Source organism: Cyprinodon tularosa, unplaced genomic scaffold, assembly GCF_016077235.1.
Source record: "Cyprinodon tularosa strain WSP-4 unplaced genomic scaffold, ASM1607723v1 ctg787, whole genome shotgun sequence".
NCBI lineage: Eukaryota > Metazoa > Chordata > Actinopteri > Cyprinodontiformes > Cyprinodontidae > Cyprinodon > Cyprinodon tularosa.
Genome location: NW_024039548.1, coordinates 87754 through 110939, shown reverse-complemented (window position 1 = coordinate 110939; position 23186 = coordinate 87754). Strand labels below are relative to the sequence as shown.

The following is a 23186-nucleotide window of genomic DNA, read 5'->3' as shown; positions in this document are numbered from 1 at the left end:
GGCAGCGGTTATTGCTGCAAGAAGGAGACATGGAAATGAAGCAAGGCGACGCAGAGAACGCATTTTTTCACTCCGTATGAATATTTTTGGAATGAACGAGGAAACGATCATCAAAACATTCCGTTTATCCAGCATTGCCATTTTGGAGCTGTTGGGGGAACTCCGAATGGATTTGGAGCCAGCCACAAGGAGGACCCACTCAATACCAGATATCACAAAACTCCTTGCAACATTGCACTTTTTTGCATCTGGGATCTCCCAATCTCCTTTTTCAGAAGTTGGCGCAGTCATCTTATCCACAGTCACTTCTTGTGAGCCATTTGGTATGTGCATTTTTCTACAGGCCAATACAAAACACCTGTTTTTTTTTTTTTGTTTTTTTTTTACAGCAGTGAAGTAGAAATTCAGCCACATACCACCTTAGGGAATAAAGGTTGCCAAAGTTTATATATATATATATATATATACATAATTTTATTTTTTGGGATTGGGTGGGGGTGTCACTGTAAGATTAAAATTTCTTAATGCACTAGTTTGCACAAACTACTTTGCCGCAAACCACAAAACGCGCAAAACCATCATTTAAATAGGGCGTCTCCAACAGTTTTGCACCTGCCACCAGTTACGCAATCGCTCTTGTTAAATTACCTGCAAACCATGGTTCAGCCCCTCGCGCAAAATTCCAGTTTGCGAGCGCAAATTACTGCACGCAAAATTGGATCTTGATAAATCCGGCCCATTGTGAAGTTTTGGTTAAGAGATGGCTCTTGTCATTCGATCAGAAAAAGAGATTGAGGTAATTTTTCTACATTAAAGGTGCTCTGTGAATCACAGGAGGAGACAATTAACTTTTAAAAATATTTCCCCGTACAGTGAGGATAAGGCTGGAAGCCTTATTTTGTCAGATGTCTGAAAAAATGTTAATTTTGAAAAGGCAGAAAAGGAGGGTAGACTAAATCAAACGATATGCATTCATTTCTACATGCATGAACTGCAGAGAAATACACTGTTATCAGAATGTACTGTTACCTGGTTCACTAACCTAAAAAATAATGGCATATATTCTTAGACCAGAATCATAGCATGCAATGGAAATAGACCCAACTACATCGCAAGTAATTATAGTGTGACTCTGTTTGACACAAGGGTTTCAGCTGAAAGGTTTTACTGGCTTCTTCTGTGAAGAGATGCTCACAAGCATAACAGACGAGGGACTTAACTCTTATTTGTAGGACTTTGTTTCTCCTCATCTCTCCAAGACCTTCACTTTCAACATAGTAAAACGTATCAGTATACTAGCTTACGCTTTTGTCAGGTAATTTAAGATCTGATAAGGCAAAAAAATGGCTTAAACACATCAGGAGGCAAGATGCTCATTAAATGGTAAGGATACTCTTCCACATTTCGAATGTCGACAGCAACAATTTTCGGCTTGCTGCTTTTATGTCTCTTGGAGGGTCCAGCGAGTGAGAGTTCACAGAGGTCGATTAAATCCTCAGCTGAGATTCTGGGAGACACTTCAGCTTTCAGGTCACACAGCGCCAGAGGCTCTCGGGACTAAAGGAGAGGAGGTCACAGAAAGACAGATGAAGCAGGAGAACATTTCTGGACCTCATAATCATTTAGAAATGACTGCCAGTTTGGTTACTGTTATTATAAGAGCAAAAAACAACTACTACAACTACACCTCAAGGGCTCTCATGTTTAACCTGTAAAACCTTAGAAAATAAAAGTAGTCCATTAAGGCTCTGATTGGGGCTGGGTATTGATTGAAATTTCAAGAATCGCTTATATTCCAATTGTCAAAATTTAGAAATAATTATTTTAGATCCAATCTAAAATTGGATATCCTTTTTAAATAATACTATAATTTTATTTAATTAAATTCAGCTTTATTAAATGAATGTATAGTTAGGTAATTCATATTAAAGTATTATATTAACATATTAAAACAAATTAATACATTTATGGTAGTTAACAGTGGCTGTAAGGGCAGTGGAAAATACATTTTTTTTATTGATCCATATATATATTGACCTCTAAACATTAACATGAGAATCGATACAGAATTGGAAAATTGATTTTATTTTTAAACACAGCCCTAGATCTGAGCAAGATAGAGCAAGACAATGGCCTAAACAACAAGTTTTTACCCTGAGTTTAAATTAGATCAGATAACAACACAAACAAGGTTAAAATGGTCATTTTGGACAAGTTTAAATAAACCACAGAGGACTTAATTCATTCATGATTTATTGGGGCTAATTTGAGAAACAATTAGGCAACATTAAATAATAAATGATTGGTGAAGTCTGTGAATAAAGGTAATTATACCAACCGGCTTAAAAGAAAGAAATTAATGCACAATGTATTTAGTTGCTGTAAAAAAAAAAGAGTCGTTCAGAATGTTACATTAATTAACTCCTTTCTTTAAAGCACACACATTGTCTTAAATATGCATTTGCGACACCATTCCCTTTATTTATGGACAGAAATAGGCAAAACTGTGGAGCTTGTTAGGGTTATGGGCTGATGAAACCCTGCATGGTTATTTAAATGTCAGAGTGAGCACTGTGAGACAGTCAAGGACGGCTTATAGGAACTTTGGCATTTCAACTGGTCAGACAGTGATGGGTCTAAACCAGAGCCACGGAAAAGCAAGTCAAAAATGTGCAGTAGAAATGTCTGTTAGTGTGTCCACCAGGAACTTTGTTCAAGGTTCAAAATAGGAAGACACTGTCTGGAATGGAAATGCTGCTTTTTTTGGGTCAAAACAAGGTTAGGTTTATTGACTTAATTTAATTAGTCTGTGAGAACAATAACAAAAACATAGCTACTAGCTGAACAGTTGTATCAGTAAAACTTAGGTGATAATTCAAAGAACATAAGAAAAAAAAACATACTGCTGACTAACAACATGCAGTTAGAGGCTAACTTCAGTACAGAAGGAGGCTTTACATTAAAATTCAAATGTAATATGTTTCTAAAGAACACATCTTCCCATTGAAAAAAGAAAAACCAACAAAAATGATAATTAAAGTTTAATTAAAGCCTCTCCGCAAAGTTTCTGAGTGTTTATGAGAATTTAACAATTCTTCCAGACAGATTCCAGCATTTGTGTCGTCAGATGCAGGTGCTGGACAGGAGGGCTTAGCATTGCAGTCTTTTCTCAAATTTCTCCCAAATTAAAGGGGAATGAAACGTCCAATCAAACTAATTTAATTTTTGAGATTCTGTCTTACTATTATCAATATATTATATTAGAAAAGTGAAAAATATAAACATAAAAGAAAAAAAGCTTTGTTTTATAGTGTTTCAGTAAGAACATGTTGCAGTACCTCAAACGGTGATGTCACAGGGTTGGTCAGCGCAACTCATTGGACAGCCAGCTATAGCCTGAAGCTCCTCCGATTGTTTTTAATTTCAGCGCCTATTAGTTAGGCTCTTCTGACCGGCCAAACACACTCTGACAGCTGGTCAGCGACAATCAATCAATTTTAAAGGAAAAGTCCGGTCAGCAAGGAATGATCAGTGGGTCATTATCTATACCTAAAATTAATACGTTCACAGTGATTTAATGGATTTGGCGTTAATCAGTAAAAAATAAAAATAATAATTTTCACAGCAATTACTGAGTCCAAGAACGGCCATTTTTGTATATAGTAAATATACAATATAGTAAAAACCTCACTCCTGGCATCTTCCAACAGTGTCGTCACGGTGCGGTAAGCCTAGCGCCATTCTCCCCGCTTTACAAGCAAAATCAATGGGACCTACTAGACACCTATGCAATCAACAGCAATTACTTAAGATTTTGAGAAGACTTCACCATTGAAATTCGCGAGAGCTATGCTTAAATTGACAATGCCCACGTGCATGGCAGTTGGATGTTGTAATACATCGGGTTAAAGTGGAAAAAAATTAAAAAAATAAATAGATAACAAAAAGGATTATTTCACCTTTCCGATTCAGGATCTACCACGGATGGGTTTGTCGTTGGATTGCCAACTTGAAGAGAGAGGATTTTCTATCAAACTTCTGGCCAGAGAAAAAACATGTGATATGTAGCCAATATTTTGAAGAAGAATGTTTTCAAAATGACTTGGATAAAAGCGCATTGTGACTAACACCAGATACAGCATTGGGACTTGATCAACAGCCGATACCGCACGGTGACGTCACAAACCGGTAGATGCCAGTAGTGCTCTTTGACAAATATGGATGTCTCCAGTAAAGTTCTCCAACTTTATCCCATTTTTGAGTCTCTTAATAAACACACATTTTATAACCCCTTCTGCAGCCATCTGGATGAACATATTTCTGCAGCACAGGGTCCCTTAGCCACCGGATATCACAGCGGGTCCAAACCTCCAGAGAAATGGTTAACTTCTTACCATTGCCAAAGTAAACAAAATGCTCAGTAATTGAAAGTAAAGCCTTTATAAATTGCCCTTTAAGATAGCTTTGCAGTATAAATAGTACACATATCACTGTAAATATTTTAATCTAAATAAAAAACATTCTGTGTCTTCGCAAATAATTTGGACCTTCAAAGAAATAACATTTCATGCATAACGTTTGAAAAATAAAACAAAGTATGTGGCACTAAGGTTCATCTTTAGTTTTGGAATAAACTTGAGAGGGGCTAATGTAGCCGATCTTCAGCTAGATCTAAATGTCTACAGCAGTCAGTAGTCCAAGTACCTCGGATAGAGATAATACACTTTAAATGAGCTTATTATAAAACTGTCAGCTGCTATTACATCTGTAATGCACGAGTCTAAAGGGGTGGCACAGGAGGAAAGATGGAAAGATGGAAAATTATTCTGCAGGATGATGATAATAATTTTCCAAAGTATGGAAATAAGGTAATCATATTTCAAACCATTAATCTATAAAGAAGCAATCCTGACACAATTTATATAAATACAGAAACTGCTCAGAGTGAGCAGATGGGAGAAAAAAAACTATCTGGGGGCCGATTTTCCAACACCAGCACATCGACTGAGACTAGGATGGACCAATAATTGATAGCTATTGAATAAACTATTGAATGTTTTAGAGCTTTGCTGCAGCAGGGAACTTCTAGAAATGTGCGACAGTCAGAGCACATAGTATGTTCATCAGACATCTGGATATGAGCACAGAGCTGTTCACTTTTTGAGAACTTTGAATTAATGTTTAAATGAATCATGCTTTGGGTTATCCTTATTTTAAGAAAACATTCTCATACATGATACCATGGGAGAACAATAAGCTTCATCTTATCTTTTAATGTCGACTCAGTGATGTGGTTATTGGTATACTTCAGTCATATTTTAACAAAATTTAAAAATTATTTCCTCAAAGCTGATCAAAAATGAGACGGAGACTGAATTTGCTTCTCCTGCTGAATGCGCTCTTATGAAGCAGGGGCTGCAGTTTCCGTTCAGGTGCTCACGGATAACAGAACTAAAGATGTCTATGTTTGCAGGTAACAGAAACACTGTTAGAGCATCCACACAAAGTTGCAAATTTCATCACTGTTTTCATAAAAAGTTGCAAAATTCCCCTGCTCAGCTAAACAATTCCTCGTGGCAGGTCGCCATCTTTGTTGTGACTGTGTCTGGCCTGCTAATAGCATGTAGATTTTAGGAGGAAGGAAGGAAGGAAGGAAGGAAGGAAGGAAGGAAGGAAGGAAGGAAGGAAGGAAGGAAGGAAGGAAGGAAGGAAGGAAGGAAGGAAGGAAGGAAGGAAGGAAGGAAGGAAGGAAGGAAGGAAGGAAGGAAGGAAGGAACGAACGAACCAGGAAAGGAAAGAACCTATCTAAGGAAGGAAAGAACCAGGGAAGGAAGGAAAGAACCAAGGAAGGAAGGAACCAAGGAACCTAGGAAGGAACGAAGGAACCAGGGAAAGAAGGAACAAATGAAGGAACCAAGGAGGGAAGGAACGAACGAAGGAAACAAGGAAGAAAGGAAGGAACCAAGGAACCTAGGAAGGAACGAAGGAACCAGGGAAGAAAGGAAGGAAAGAAGGACCAGCGTTCAACTTCATTTCATAAATAATAAAAATATTTTTATTGTTTCTTTTCTTTATAATATTGTAATTTTGAAAACTCTATAAATGCTTAAATGCTCTGTATGTTTAAAATCCAGCAGGGTAAAACTGTCCCCTCAAGGCCACCCCACTTAATTTGCATGATGAGGCACAAATGCATGAAAATGAGTAGAAAAGAGAGGAAAAACAAAACAAACAAAAAAATAGAAGCATTAACAGAAAAAAAATACATATAAAAACAAGTAATTAAATAACAAAGCAAAAAATATATAATTATATTAAATAACTTCATTTTAAATAAGGTGAATAAATAAATAAGCTAATTAAAATACATCCTTCATTTTATGATTTCATTACTGCTTACATTTATTTACATGATGTAATTTTTTTTGCCCAGTTACAGTAACTGTATGCAGAAGAATATATTGAGTATTAATTAATTTCAGGGTCAGAGCTGCTCCATTAATTGTTTCATTTGGACAATGAAACTTTCAGTGAAGTTAGTAAAGTGTTGATTACAGCATTGCCTTAAGGATGTATGCTCCTGTACTGTTTATTTGATGCAAGTAAATATAGAATACATCCTGCTATTAACAGCATTAGGCATTGGTCAGCTACCAGTCACAAGAAATAGTATATTGCCAAAAGTAGGTGTCAGGCTACTTTTACATATTCCTATACTTCATAAATCCTATTAACAATACTAGGACCTAACTTGTTAAATGGATCCCTATTCCCAGAAATAGCAACCCTACTTATACAGCAGCACTTCATGATTCATAAGTTAAAATTATTTCGAGTAAAACTATTTTAAAAACAGAGCACGTCCACATTAGCACAAATATATGGTAAATATATATAAAAAAGGTGTAAGAGTTTTTTCCCCTATCAAATAGGGAGTCATGCATACAAATGTCTTAGCCTGTATTTATAATATTTAGCTCAACTAATATTCACATTTTTATAATTTTCTGTAGGATCATAATTGCAACAATGGGGAGTTTGTCACATGTCTTCCTCATTTCTTCTCCAATTTCCTGTCCATTTACTTTCAAAAATAAAGGCCATTAGAGCCTAAAAATAATCTATCATTGTAGCAAAAATGAAAAACAAAAAAACAGAAAATAAACTACATTTTGTCAAAACACACATAAATTTGAATCAGTATGAAATAGCAATTTGTGGATACAAACTAATTTTCTCTGCTGTATCAAAATTCAGATTAGTTCATTAAGACTAAAAAAATGTGGGATTTTTCTGTGTTATGAATATGAGGTAAAAATATTCTACATTGAAGCCTTTTAGCATTACCTATTTTAGCATGGAGTTTCTAACATCATAGTCATTTACAAGAAGACTGATTGCATCCATTCCACACCACTACACAATAAAACAGCTTCATTAACAATTAACTGTAAGAAAAAAAAAATCGATTCCAAAAATATTTCAGCGATTGTATTTCAAAATAAAAATATAGTGCATTTGATTTAAAAAAAACATAAACAGAGCAAATTTTTATGTACTTATTTACAAGATTTTATACCTAAGGTTTGCATTAAACTTTAATACCGTATTTTCACGACTATAAGGCGCACTTAAACGTCTTTTTTTTCCCTCAAAATGTGCGGTGCGCCCTATGGTGCGGTGCGCCTTATGTGTGTTGTAACTGCGACTTTTGAGACCACCTCATTGAGGAGATGATGAAAGAGTGGCTGAATGTAAGGAGGCCAGGTGTTTTTTTTCCACCCCTCACCATCGCTGTTAATATGTAACTCCATGCGTGCCCATCTCACAGCTGATGTGAAAAACATGGGGAAACAAATGAACGCTGCTCGACATCGGTGTGAACCGGACCCAGCAGGTGCAGCAGAAGCAGCGTGTTTACATGCAAAGTCAATGGTTGACGCGCATATAGGCACAGCAAAAGGTCCCGCAGCGCATTTTGGTGCAGCACGTCGGGAGCGTTTAAGCATCTGAAGCACCGCCAACGCGCTGCTGCTGCTCAGATGGAAAAATTGAAGTTTTGCTGCTGGACGCGCCGCATCAACCAATCAGAGAAGCAGATCTGGGAGCTGCCAGCGAGACAGACAGCGCTCTGATGACATATGATATTAACGCAAATGGAAAAGGCTGGGTGGGTGCGTGGCTGAGGCAGGTGTATGTGAGAAGACTAGGTGGTTTTTTCCACGCATCACCATCGCTGCGTGCCCATCTCACAGCCGATGTGAAAAAAAGGTGAATCAATGAACGCTGTGCTCGCCGTTATCCCGGGGGTCTGACAAAGGAACTTCAACCGCTCGACATCGGTGTGAAGCAGCCGTTCGAAGTAAGGCTGCGAGCGGTGTGGGAGCGATGGATGACCGACGGAGACCACAGTTTCAGGATAAATGGAAGGCAGCGCCGGGCAGATTACGCCACAGTTTGCGGATGGATTGTAGATGCTTGGACTAACGTGTCTGCTGGCTCTGTTGTTCAAGCTTTCGCAAAAGCAGGCATTATTTCTGAGGAGCCGCGCTGCACGGAAAATGACTCTGACAGCGAAGAAGGGGAAACTGGCATGTCTGATTTAGCGCAGCTGTTTTATTCAGAAACAGAGGATGATGACTTTGATGGGTTTGATTAATACTTTGTAATAAATACATGAATAAAGCACAATCATACTCAGTTTTGCTCCCGCTGTATTTTTCTCCCTGAAAACTTAATTCAACAGCAGCCCCGGCGCGTCTCCTCCTCTTCATCGCGGTGGCTGGCAGGTGTTTTTTCATCTAAATAATCTAAATCTTGCAGCTATATTTGCTGTGATCAGTGGGAATAAAGTAGTTTTAATATGTTTTTAAGTGAGAAAGTCCAACTGAAAACTTAATAATTGCAGTCAGTTCATCCAGATTATCTATTTCTGTCGGAGGCGCTCAGACCCCCACATACCAGCGGTGCGCTGACAGCAGAAATCTCTTCATCAGCAGCCTGTAGGCTGGGCAGCCTGGGGTACACCGCGGCTGCTGGCAGGTGTTTTTCATCTAAATAATTTTAGCTGCAGGCACCAGGATACCGGCAATAAAAGCGAACATATTCCGTCAGCAGGTTTCAGGATTTTAAGTTAATTTAGGAGTGATCACAGCGCTGTGTCATCTGCGATGTGTCTGTCTCACGGCCAGCTGCCAGGTTTGATTAATACTTTGTAATAAATACATGAATAAAGCACAATCATACTCAGTTTTGCCCCCGCTGTATTTTTAAATACGCAGTAGAGGTATTTAAAGGTAGTAGAGGACTTGTACCTGTATATAAAAAACGCGCCCTATAGTCCGGTGCGCCTTATGTGTGTGTTAAATACAGAAATGGGACACATAACTGAGAGTGCGCCTTTTAGTCCGGTGCGCCTTATGGTCGTGAAAATACGGTATATATATTCCATCTGTTCTGGAAGATTATTAGATATTGTAGCTTTTACCAATGTCAAAGTATCTAAAATAATGTACCCAACCTGTACTGTAGCTCCCCCAGTATTAGTTTTGACCAGGGGTAAGCTATTGCAGTTCCACGGGACTAGTATCCTGTGACTTTGAATGGTTTGGAGAGTAATAAAGCAAAGGTGAGCAAATGTTAATCTTTAATGACCTTATTTATTTTATGTTAGTCCATAGTTCAGCGTCTGTGAGACTCACCAGGTCAGTCTTTGGCATGTCTTGGTAGTCAGATGAGGAATATGTTGCCGTTTTCCCAAAGATTCCTTCACCTCCAGCTTTCATGGGCTGAGCATACTGTCGGTAGGTGGCGCTCTTTGGAGTCCAGCAGAAGAGGTTGATAGATTCACGAACACAGCGCTCAATATCAATTTCTGCACAAAAAAAAGAAAAAAAAAAGGAAAATAAAAACAATGTGAAATTAGAAAAGTTATTTTTTAACTTTTAAGCCTTTTTTGACAAAACATCACTTTTTTCCACTCTTTGCATAAGACCTTGCAAATTAAACATCAGGCTTGCAAACATAATGCAGCCATTTAAAAGTAAACATGTCACCACAGACCAGGTCAGAGACAGCTGAGGAGACTTCCACCTAGGAAAGCAGCAGGGCAAGGACAAGGTGTGTCCACAGCTACTGAAAACCTGCTCTACTGAACTGAGGGAACCACTACAATGGATTTTCAACCTTAGCCAGCAGCTAAGGAGAGTGCCTACCCTATGGAAGACATCCTGCATCACACCGGTTCCTAAAAAGACCCAGCCCAGTGAGCTGAATGATTTCTGGCCTGTGGCATATACTTCACATATGATGAAGACAGTGCAGTGGATACTCCTCAATCTCCTCAGACCTCAAGTACAACACGCCCTGGACCGTCTGCAGTTTGCATATCAGCAAGGTGTAGGAGTGGAGGACGCCATCCTCTACCTACTACACAGAGTCCACTCCCACCTGGATAAGGGTTGTGCCACAGCAAGTATTCTCTTCCTGGACTTTTCAACACCATCCAAGTATTCTCTTCCTGGACTTTTCAACACCATCCAGTCCTCCCTGCTCAGAGATAAACTGAACAGCATGGGAGTCGACCCCTGCCTGGTGGCATGGATCTCCAGTTAGCTAACACAGTATCCCACAGTTTGTTAGGCTGAAAGACGTCATCTATGACACTGTGGCCAGCAGCACTGGAGCCCCCCAGGGCACAGTGCTTGCCCCTGTCCTCTTCACATTATACACCTCAGACTTCTGTTACAACTCTGAGCTGTGTCACATACAGAAGTACAGAGATGACACAGCCATTGTGGGGTGTATCAGGGACATCAGAGAGGAGGAGTACAGGAGTCTGGGGGGGGGGACTTTGCCCGCTGGTGCCGCATAAACCACCTGGAGCTCAACATCTCCAAGACGAAGGAGTCGGTCATAGGAATTTTGGAGGAATGGACCAAAGACTAAGTGCGGTGCTACTGGAGGAAGCTGAGGTGGAGAGTGTGGATTCATACAAATACCTTGGGGTGTGGCTGGACAATAAACTGGAATGGTCAACACACACCAACCACTTCACAGGAAGACACGGAGCAGGATGTACTTCCTGAGGAGACTGAGGTTGTTCAGCATCTGCAGTAAACTGTTGGAGATGTTCTACCAGTCTGTGGTTGCCAGTGTCCTCTTCTACACCGTGCTGTGTTAGGGGAGCAGTACATCCAAGAAGGATACCCTTCAGACTGAATAAACTGGTGAGGCGAGCCGGCTCTGTGATTGGCAAGAAGCTGGACTCTCTGGGGATTTTGGCAGCGACAAGGACACTTAAACTGCTGGACACTATGAACAAAGCAAGCCACCCTCTCCACACTGTCTTCACCACTCAGAGGAGCCTGATCAGTGGGAGATTGCTCCTCACTAAATGCAAGGTGAAGGAGAAGGTGATAGGAAGAGGGACAAGGGTCAGCACCCCCTCCCCTGACATCTTGTGCAAAACATTACCTATTGTCACTCGTGTACAATATTCTTCTCTCTCACTGTGCAATAACACATGCCAACTACTGTGTAGTCTGTGTACTTTTTGTACTCATTTATAAGGTCATTAAATCTCTGCAGTACAAGTGCAATAATCCAAGTCAACTGTAGTCTTTCCTTAAATCTCTGCTGTTCAGATATAATAATAATAATAATAATAATAATACATTTTATTTAACAGCGTCTTTCTTGACACTCAAGGTCACTTTACAAATAATACAAGAAATAAATACCGTATTTTCACGACTATAAGGCGCACCTAAACGTCTTTTTTTTCCCTCAAAATGTGGGGTGCGCCCTATGGTGCGGTGCGCCATATCTGCGGACGTTGTTGAGACCACCATGAGTATGTGAGAACCCTAAAGGGGGAAGTGTGGGCGTGGCTTGTGTATAAAAGAACAGGTATGTGCTTTATGCAGAAAATTGTTGTCTTAACACATCCTGAAATTGGCAAAGAGACACGCCTATGAAGCCCAGTTTAAACTGAAGGCTATCAGCTACGCAGAGGAACATGGAAATCGAGCAGCTGCGAGAGAATTCAATATAAATGAATCGATGGTTCGCAAGTGGAGGAAGCTGGAAAACGAACTCCGACTGGTGAAGAAGACGCAGCTGAGTTTCCGCGGACATAAGGCGAGGTGGCCCGAGTTGGAGGAAAGACTCGAGCGGTGGATCGTGGAGCAAAGAACGAGTGGGGCGAGCGTTTCAACGGTCACTGTTCGACTAAAAGCAGTAAAGCTGGCGGAAGAAATGAAAATTGAAAATTTTCAAGGAGGTCCATCGTGGTGCTTCCGTTTTATGAAACGGTGCAATTTTTCCATCCGGACCAGGACTACAGTTGCTCAGCGACGTCCGGCGGATTATGATGAAAAGCTGGCGAGCTTCCACTCCTTCTGCAGCAAACACATCGCTGAGAAAGTCATCCAGCCAAGCCACATCACCAACATGGACGAGGTGCCGCTCACTTTCGACATCCCGGTGAATCACACCGTGGAGAAGAAGGGGACCAGCACTGTAGCGATACACACAACGGGGTATGAAAAGGCGTCGTTTACTGTTGTGCTTGGCTGCCACGCAAATGGACAGAAACTGCCGCCTATGGTGATTTTTAAAAGAAAGACTTTGCCTAAAGAGGCTTTCGCAAAAGCCGGCATCATTTCCAAGGAGCCGCCCGGCATGGAAAGTGACTCTGACAGCGAAGAAGAAGGGGAAACTGGCATGTCGGATTTAGCGCAGCTGTTTAATTCAGAAACAGAGGATGAGGACTTTGAGGGGTTTGATTAATACTCTGTAATAAATACTTGAATAAAGCACAATCATACTCAGTTTTGCTCCCGCTCTATTTTTCTACCTGAAAACTTAATTCAACAGCAGCCTCTGGGCCGCGGCACATCCGGGCTCACCTCGGCAGGTGTTTTTTCATCTAAATCTTTTTAAGTGAGAAAGTCCACCTGAAAATTTAATCATTGTAGTCAGTTCATCCAGATTATTATCCTGCCTATGTTTTAAGTTAATTTATGCGTCAATAAACGAAGAAGAAGGGGAAACTGGCATGTCGGATTTAGCGCAGCTGTTTAATTCAGAAACAGAGGATCAGGACTTTGAGGGGTTTGATTAATACTCTGTAATAAATACTTGAATAAAGCACAATCATACTCAGTTTTGCTCCCGCTCTATTTTTCTACCTGAAAACTTAATTCAACAGCAGCCTCTGGGCCGCGGCGCATCCGGACTCACCTCGGCAGGTGTTTTTTCATCTAAATAATCTAAATCTTTTTAAGTGAGAAAGTCCACCTGAAAATTTAATCATTGCAGTCAGTTCATCCAGATTATTATCCTGCCTATGTTTTAAGTTAATTTATGCGTCAATAAACGAAGAAGGGGAAACTGGCATGTCGGATTTAGCGCAGCTGTTTAATTCAGAAACAGAGGATGAGGACTTTGAGGGGTTTGATTAATACTTTGTAATAAATACTTGAATAAAGCACAATCATACTCAGTTTTGCTCCCGCTCTATTTTTCTACCTGAAAACTTAATTCAACAGCAGCCTCTGGGCCGCGGCGCATCCGGGCTCACCTCGGCAGGTGTTTTTTCATCTAAGTAATCTAAATCTTTTTAAGTGAGAAAGTCCACCTGAAAATTTAATAATTGCAGTCAGTTCATCCAGATTATTATCCTGCCTATGTTTTAAGTTAATTTATGCGTCAATAAACTGTATCAGAGGAGTAATCACAGCCCTGTGTCATCAACGATGTGTCTCTCACGGCCGGTTCACAGGTTTGAATAATACTTTGTAATAAATACACCTTGCAGCTTTATTTGCTGTGATCAGTGGGAATAAAGTAGTTTTAATATGTTTTTAAGTGGGAAAATCCACCTGAGAGGACATGTACCTGTATATAAAAAACGCGCCCTATAGTCCGGTGCGCCTTATGTGTGTGTTAAATACAGTAATGGCACACATAACTGAGACTGCGCCTTTTAGTCCGGTGCGCCTTATGGTCGTGAAAATACGGTAAAAAGAGATGAAAATACAAAATACAGATACAGGAACATAAAAAACAAAAAACAATCATGGATAGGGAAAAGAGCAGTATATTCACAGATAAGCGAGCTGGAACAGATGGGTTTTGAGTCTGGCTTTGAATAAGGGGAGAGAGTCAATACTGCGGAGGTCGGGAGGAAGTGAGTTCCAGAGCTGGGGAGCAGAGCGGCTGAAAGCTCTGCTCCCCATGGTGACAAGTATGTTTATATCTAAAGGAAACATATTCCAAGACTTACAACTTTTTTATGCTTTTTTGTACTATATACACTCTTTTTATATTCTCTGTTGTATTTCTTCTTGCGTTAGCTCTGTCCTTTGTACTCTATATAAGCTACTGGAACCAAAATTTTCCTGAAGGAAAAGGGATAAATAAAGTTGAATTTAAGTCAAAGTGAAAAAAAAAAAAAAAACAGGAACTGATTTTAATTAATAAAAAAAAAAAAAAAAAAAAAGTTTTTACAGCACTAGTGGCTCGTTTTTTTATGGACAGTAGGCTGACAGGAAAGGTGGTATGAGAGAGAAGGAGAGAGATGCAGGGAAGCAGCAGAGCCCGAATTCAAACCCGAGTTGCCTGCGTGGAGGACTAAGGCCTCCGTACATGGGTCATGCGCACTAACCACTGCACCACCAAAGCACGCCCTTTAATTGTTTTTTTACAACTGACTGACATCAAAAAGAAAAAGATTCAATAGACAGAATAATTTCTTTCGACCGGATAACACCATCTACTGGTTTATTGTTAAGTTTTTCCAGGTAAAAATTACACTATTCCAGAGATGTTGATCCTTTATGTTAATATAAAAACACTAAGTAATAACACAAAATACTGTACCTCGTGCTGGGTAATAAACAATTTGAAGACAGCTTTTATGAATTATTAATTTTTGAAAAATCTGTATTGTGGTTTTATTGTTTTTTTAACCAATGCACTTCTTAGGCTTCGGTATTTCAGAGATGTCAGCCTTTCAGTTTTTGTTGGCAGAGCCTGCCAGCTTATTAGCAAGCCTTTTTCACTCCTTGTGTTTAGACACACCATAGAATTCAGGTCAACTTCATAAAGTGATTACTGAAACAATATCAAGCTAAAAAAAACACTTTCTCTATTTATAATCAGTTTTCCTGAAGAGAGCGAGAGAAAAAAATATATATAATTTGGTATGAAAAAATATTTTTATTTGATGCCATGTTGTCAAGCAGATAAAACAGAAGGAAGGAAAGAAGGAAGCAAGAGAGAAAACCCAAACTGCACAGGAAATTTTAAAATGCACCAGGAAACATCTTAAACTTGCTATTCTGCCTTATTAGTAGCCTCAAGCACTCATTTAGCACTGCAAGTGCCTCTTTACAGGAATAAATGTCTTATTTAAGTAATAAATACACTCTCATTGCAAGGCATTTGTTTCCTTTCTTAATTTCAATGCTCTCTGCATCTTGTGACTGAAGAGAGGATTAGGGACCTAGGACTTGCTGGATTAGTGGAGGGTTTGGGTAAATTAGAAATACTTTCCCCTTGAAATCCTTCTCACAGGAAACATCTTTGCCCTTTCTGCTCCTGCATTTAAGGGAATCTAGATAATGAGCTCTTCTTGGTGCGCCATGCACTCAGGCCAGGCTCAGGAGAAATTATAAAGAAGATTTATCATGGCCTCCCTCATCTCCATCACGGTGTCAATTTTGGGAGATCCTTGGGATATGACCTGACAAACTCAGTTACAGGGACCATTTCAGAGAAAAACACAGTGGGAGCCTGATATTCCTCAGCGACAGGCTCACAACCAAACATATTCTCTCCCTTGAGCCAATAATACTGGATGCAATCCCTCCTAGTAAAAGAGGCAAACATAAGGAAGAGAAGATTGATTGCTTTAACACTCACTGGGGTGTCTCAGATGGGTACTCTGATGCTGCCAATCTGCTTAAAAACCAATCTGCCAGAGTAAAATATGACAGGAAATAACATAAACGATTTAAAGATGTGTGCGCCGTGGCTTGTTGCAAAAAGCTCCTAGCCTGGGGGGGCAGACTAACTTATGTCCACTATGCAAAGTACATGTTAAAACAGGGGGGAAAAAACGGTTTTTAAGCATTCTTTCAGCGCAGTTTTGTGGATAAAACTATTGAAATTTTTTTTTTTTCATGTTTTCACCAATAAAATTCTGAGAACAGCAAATCCCTGTTTTTACAGGATTCTCCAGCTGAGCTTTGAGCGTACTCTGCTCCACTCTGAATCAGTAAGTGGATAAACACAAGAGAACTGTATAGATTACAGTGAACTACATAGATATCAATAAGTGAGATTAATTTGTCATCAATTGTCATCTTGACATTTCCTACTTGGTTAGAAGTGAAATGTAGCAGCAGTATTTACCCTTTTTCTAATATATGATATGTTTGTTAAGAGCCTCTATTGAGATCATATGTGCAGTAGAAACACTCAATATCCTCAATGTTGATGCACCTCAGAGATGACAATCATTGATTCTGCAATGAAATGCAATTTGGAGAATGTAACATATTCAACAGTACATTTTAATCTGGATGTCTTCTCGTTGATGGAATATTTAACTGTGAAATTGGGTGTTCAGGGTAATGAACTTGTTAGAGAGAATTACTGTCTCTGACTGTATTTGTAGCTTAAGTGTACTGAACAAGAGGATTAATCATATAAATCTTGATGAGAGGTCTCTTTCAGAACATACAATCCTGGAATAGCGTGTTGATTGGCTGGAAATGACAGCTGGGAACAGGAATAGAGAATTTTGTCATATTTATTTAACAAAGACTTGAAACCTTATGTAAAACCGCAAATCATATTAAAGGGCCAATCTCCATCTTATATCAGAGATATGATTGTTCTTTATGTTCCTAACAGCACTTCACTCTCAATCTGCAGGTTTACTAGTGGTTCCTAGAATATTTAAAAGTAGAACGGGAGGCAGATCTTTTAGTTATCAGGCTCCTCTCGTGTGGAACCAACTACCAGCTTTAGTCTGTGAGGCAGACACCCTGTCTACTTTTAAGACTAGGCTTAAAACTTTCCTTTTTGATAAAGCTTATAGTTAGAGGGGCTGAAGTTATCCTGAGCTATCTCTATAGTTATCCTGCTATAGGCTTAGACTTCTGGAGGACATAGGGACCCCCATTTTATCATTCTGCTTCATTCTCTCATCTCTATTCTCCCACTCTGCAAAATCTGATAGTTTAATCCCTAATCTTATGCTCTCTCTGCTTTTTGCAATAGTAGCTTTGCCTCAACTGTTTCTGTTTGGCTGATACACCATCCTGGAGAGAAATATCAGCTGTGCTGCTGCCATCAACACCTTTGTTTATAGATGTTGGAGATCGGCCTATTTTCCAGTGTAGTCCTGTTTCTCTAACCGGTACTGGCTGGATGTGCTTTATTCATCCTCTGACATGGGAGCTGGCTCAGAGCTTGTCTGCCTGGCTGTTTGTTTCCTGGACGGGGCCACCTTTTACATTTGCCTTTTGTATCTTTGCTGCTGTCTCTTTGAACCCCAGTCGGCCTTCTTTCTGTTAAAAGGGATGTTTTCCTCTAAACTGTCGCTACATGCATGCTTATTGTGAGAGATTGCCTTCGAGTCAATAAGTCGATGCAATCACCTGGATTTTCTTAGAAAACTTCGAATCAATTTTACTTAATGATCTAGTGAACTGTAAAGTGCCTTGAGATGGCATGTGGTGTAAATTGGCGCTATATAAATAACTGAATTGAAATGAATAGGAAAGGAGAAATATGATCTCTCTTTTTAATTTTCATCAGAACTCTGGCTGGAGCAGTTTGGATCAGCTGAAGCCTTTTAAATAAAATTTGAGGACTTCCGGAAAGTAAAGAACTACAATATTCCAGTCTTGATGTAAAAAATGTATGGACTAGTTTCTCAGCATAATCCCTGGACAAGATATTTTTACTTTGGACTAATCAGTAGGTCAGACTGAAAGATGTTGCGACTCCTCCTCCTCGCCCAGAATTTCTGGGTATGTGAAAATTTTCAATAACTTGTAAACTTCAACAGCATTTTGAGCAATGGCTCCCTTGATGCCAACAATGCATTGCAGATATCAAAAAGTGGTAACAATGATTTTTTAAAGTTCAAACTGTATGGGAATGGAAAAGAAATACAATTTAAGTGACTCTAAACAGAGAATGGTTGTGGGTACTATATTTGGTAATTTATATACATGAAAAAGTGATGATGCACTTGGATTTTCAAACTAAACAACTGAAAACAACAGAAGCAGAGATAATCCAGGGAGTTGTATGAACAAAAATGCCTTTCTCAATTTAGAAATTTAAGAAAAGACTGTTCTGAAAAGGTAGAACAGCAACAGTAGATAACTTAAGTAAACCAAGTCTGAATGCAACAGACAATATAAATATAAAATAAAATAAGAGTTTTAAATGTGTTTCCAAAGACTAAGCTTAAATGCTATATTAATATTTGTTTTTTTCAAGGTCCTTTCTAATTAAAATTGAAACTTATCAGTACACAATCAGTAGATGGCTGCATCAGTTTAAAATTTAAAACAAGCTAATGTTCATAAATTTCTTGTTTTGATTTGTAAAAAAATAAATAAATAAAATAAATAAAAAACCAACTTAAGAGTCTCAAACATATATATTTCACCTACCCACTCATAAAAAGAAACCAGCAAAGAATTTGTTGACAAGCATGCCATTTTTCTTCATTTGTGCCACACATAGAACTACGCAAAATCTGTTTGACCTGCTTTGTAATCCCAAACTGATATCAGGCTCTATTTTTCTGCTTCCACATGAATTTCCTGTAGCTGTGAATTTGACGCATGTGAAGTCAGCTTGGTAAAAAAAATGAATGGGAGCTTCAGCTCCATGAGGACATCAATTCTCCATGCCTAATGGCAAAATGAGCAGGTGGAGGCCACAAATCACAGAATATGAACCATATTTTACTATCTGCATGTGTGTCTATGTGCATTTGTTACTGTGAATGTCTGTGCATGTTCCTAAATGTGAAGCAGAGCTTCGTTGATACTTTGACGTAGGTTAACTTGAGAGTTTTAAAATATAGTAAAATATTTGAAAAGGTCCTGTTTATAACCTTTGTGGTAGGGCTGCAACTTTTTTTTTATTAATAATCAGATAGCCAAAGGTTCCTTAAAGAAGACTTTTTTTTTAAACCAGGTAAAACTAAAACTTAAAACTAAAGCAGTTCTGGATAGAGCATACTGACATGTTTTTTTTTTATCTTAAATGCAAAATGTTTGGTTTTTACAATTTTGGTATAATTACAGTATACAGTACCTAAACAGATTTTATTGTTATTTTGTGGAAATTTCACAACTCTAAGTTGGTCGCTCTGTGAGCTAAAGGCGTGTTTAGTCTCATAACAATAATAACTGAACTTTTATCTGTCTCACAATGGAGAAATTCACAATCTGCATCTTAACCCAAGGGGCGCCCTGTGGCGCTGGGAGCAATCCAGAGTGGAGGCTGTGGGGATCGAACCGGGTAATTGCAACCTTCTCAGAACACAAGCGCACTGCTCAAACCACTAGGTCACCACTCTCCCTACACTCCTGTAATTGATTACTAAATTTGTTGACGATTATTTCAATAATCGATTAATAAACAATCCGATTTATTGTTTCAGCCCTACTTTATGGACGGGATTTGTAGGTGCCGCCAAGGGCCAGAAGGGGTCTAGTTTGGGGACCAAAGGATTTTGTCCCTTATTTTTGCAGATGATGTGTTTCTGGTGGCTCCTTCCCAAGGATCGCAGCTGAGGGTGAAGCAGCTGGGATAAGAAGCAGTTCTTCCAAGTTGAGGGAGTGGTTCGTGAATTGAAAAAGGTGGCTTCCCCCCCTTCAGGCTTAAATGTCCTCCTTTAAAGTAGTTTGAGTGTCTTGGGGTGGTGTTCACAAGTGAGGGGAGAATAGAGCAAGAGATGGACTGATCAGTGCGGCCTTGGTTATAATGCAGACAATGCACCAGACAATTGTGATGAAGAAAGAGATGAGCCAAAAGGGAAAACTATTGATCTACTCATCTGTCTATGTTCATACCTTCATATATGGTCATGAAACTTGGATCATGGCTAAAAGGTGACTCAGATATCTATTTTTTATGATATATTTATCTTTTTGTTTTTTTTTTCCCCCTTGTCCTGTTCCGCTTAATGGAAGGTAGAATTAATTTCTGACTGCTATAGTTGTGCTGGACAGCTTTACTTTTTCAAGGGAGCCTTTACAAATATAAAGCCTAATAGTCCTCTTGTAATTATATTGATAATTTTTTGTTAATGGTCTGACACTTCTGTTTCTTAATCCAATATAGATTCATGTAAGTGTTTCTCCATTTCTGTTATACAAACTCTGCCCAGATTCTTAATACTTTAAATTACAACTCTCTGTCATTTATGAATTATATCTTGTAATATTTTGAATCTTTATTTAAAAGACATACAGCCTCAGTCAAACCCTTAGCATTCAAAAATCTGATCCTGATGCAAAGTATAAGGAGTTCAAAATACCACAGTTTAACTATTCAGGTATATTTAACTAGGAAATGAGCCAGCAATGATTTCACAAAAAAAGTAGGCAGATGGAGCCCCTTTAGGAGAATGCTAAAGAAGCTGACTCCATCTCCAGGCCAACATATTTTACCTTTATAAGGAAAGCTAGGAGTTTTTCTCCCATCTGGCACACAGGCGTGAGTGTGTGGAAGTTTGACAGTAAACTAAAGTATAACAACACTAAAGGTTGGCATGGGGGGAAACTTCTCTTAAAACTTCTCGGAACAGCTCGGGAAATAATTCAAGTGTATTGTTTTCAAAATCTCAGTATGTTCTGTATTTATCTAAGCAGCAAATTTTTTTAAGGAAATAGCTGGAGCCTTTCTTCATTAAAACATTCATGAAAATAATGATTATGCAAAAAAAAAAAAAAAAATTTGTAAAACAAAACAAGGTGAAAAAACAGGATACATTTTAAAAGAGTTTACAGTTATCTAAAAATTAGGCAAATTACACAAATGGATAATGATAAGAAAAAGGAAAACTAAACATCTCTTAACATCCACCTAAATGCAAGTAATCCTCGCCTTTTTGCATACCCAAAAAGAAAAGCAAATAACTCAAGAACTGTAGGCCCAAATTACATGTGTGATACATCATACAAAAACTAACACCCTCTAGTTTCAGAAAATATAAATGAAAATAGTGTGACCAAAACACAGCCAAAACTGCAGCAGTTAAAACATGGTTATTTTTTTTCCTTCCTGAAAATATTTTTTCTTTTTTGAACAGCAGTAACAACGATATGCTTGAAAATAGGCATGTGTCATTGCTTTACATTAATTCTGCATTATGTCAACAACAACTGCAGAAAATTTCAGACCTCTAGGTATAACGGTTCCACAGCAATGGGACATTTAACTTTTGGAGTTAGCAGTATCTCCAAACCTCACCAAATATGCCAAATTATTCGAAATTGTGCTTATTGCTTTTACCCCAAAAATATGACAAATATTTTTGAAGCAAATATTTTTTAATGTTTCTAACATTCGATCTAATTATCCAACAGTGTGCAATAATCCATTCACTAATTTGCCTTTGTGCCTTTTACGCCCAGCTTTATATCGGGGCTGTAATATTCATATTAGCCATGCTTAACCTTTTTTTAAAGGAATTTTCATTGGCTAGAGAATAAAACATTGCATGTGGACTTAAACAATAGCAGCCGGACTTTATGAGCCATAATGCGAGTGGAACAATGCGTTAAGAAGGCAGCTGAGAGGGAGCGCTTGTGACGGTTTGAGGGCCATCCCTGCGTCAAATACCACTAAACGAAATTGGTGGGGACACTTTTGTTTTGAAGGCTGGAAGGTGAGGAAAACAAACATACCCAATATAGACCTGAAATATCTGTGTAATCTATGGTAATTAGCAAGACGGTTAGCATTAGCTATAAGGATAGAAATTTTCTGATGGTAAAACAGACTTTATGGAGATTTTCTCATCATAGAATGTTTTTATTACGAATATGCTGGATTACTTATCTGTGGACCCTCATGAACAAATGAAATATGAACAATCTAAGATCGGATTTATAATACAGCACCAGGAACGCTTCAAAGGTAGAAAGTCGAAGCTTTATTTAAAAAAAATGTATTTAACATGCTGCTATATCTTTATTAATTGTGTTTTGGTGCTCATGCTGTCCATAAATGAATTGGGCAGTTGAATTGTGGAGAATCTGAGCTTCATAAAGATGTATAATATGTCTATATTGGTAAAAGTTTAACCGGTGTTATTTTCAAACATACTGCTGTGTTTGATGTAAATATACAACATGGTGCGCCAGCGACCCAGTGGAAGTTACGTAAGTGAAACAGAGTCTGTTATCAGCTGATTTGTTGAAAATTGAACATACAATAAGAAAATCTCTCTGCCTTGCAGCCTTCAACTGCTGGTATAGAAGATGTTTGTTATGAAGACTTTTGGCAGGTTTCTAAAGATCTGGGTTACTGCTGGGGTCTATATTTCAGAATGAATGCACGCAAAGTCTATTTTTTTGGTTACCTATAAAAAGCATATGACCATCAATGATGGACCTTACACACAGTTTAAAGTGGTGACTCTTTAATCTTTTCAGCTGCAAAGCTTTTGTAAAAAGTATCCAAAAAACAAGAGACATTAAATTGAAGTTGTTGGCTGTAGAAAGCATGTCTTATTACAACTGAGGAGCTTAATGTCGTCCTTGTTCCTGCATGTTTTAGTCCTCTATAAAGGTGTTTTTGTGAATAAGTTCTACATGGTTCTTTACTCATTAGTTTAAAATTCAATCTTTAGCTCCCCCCTCAATTTACACTGTATGCATCATTTATATATATAATAAATATAATATATATAAAATTTCAAAAAAAGAAAAACCTACTTATAAAAGAAAACTAAACAAGCTAGCCATTTAGAAGCATTTACTGTGTAGGTTCAGTTCTATCATGGTAAAATGAAGCAGAACAAAACGTAAGAATAGTATTTTATAATAATGGTCACAACTATGTTTTACTAAATTTCGTCATTTCTTTGTTTTTTTCATGAAAGCAATTTGCTGTTCTGCAGTAGTTGGATTAAT

The 23186-nt window shown here is 38.5% G+C and overlaps 1 protein-coding gene across 1 annotated transcript in view; it reads right to left on the bottom strand.

The window, feature by feature from the left end:
* tbck (TBC1 domain containing kinase) overlaps nucleotides 1-23186 on the bottom strand; it is a 47272-nt gene that overhangs the window by 3536 nt on the left and 20550 nt on the right. The window contains exons 23-24 of the mRNA XM_038271011.1: nucleotides 9702-9874; nucleotides 1394-1557 (exon numbers count right to left, since the gene is read on the bottom strand). Coding sequence (XP_038126939.1) covers nucleotides 1394-1557; nucleotides 9702-9874 — 337 coding nt within the window. The remainder of the gene's footprint in view (nucleotides 1-1393; nucleotides 1558-9701; nucleotides 9875-23186) is intronic.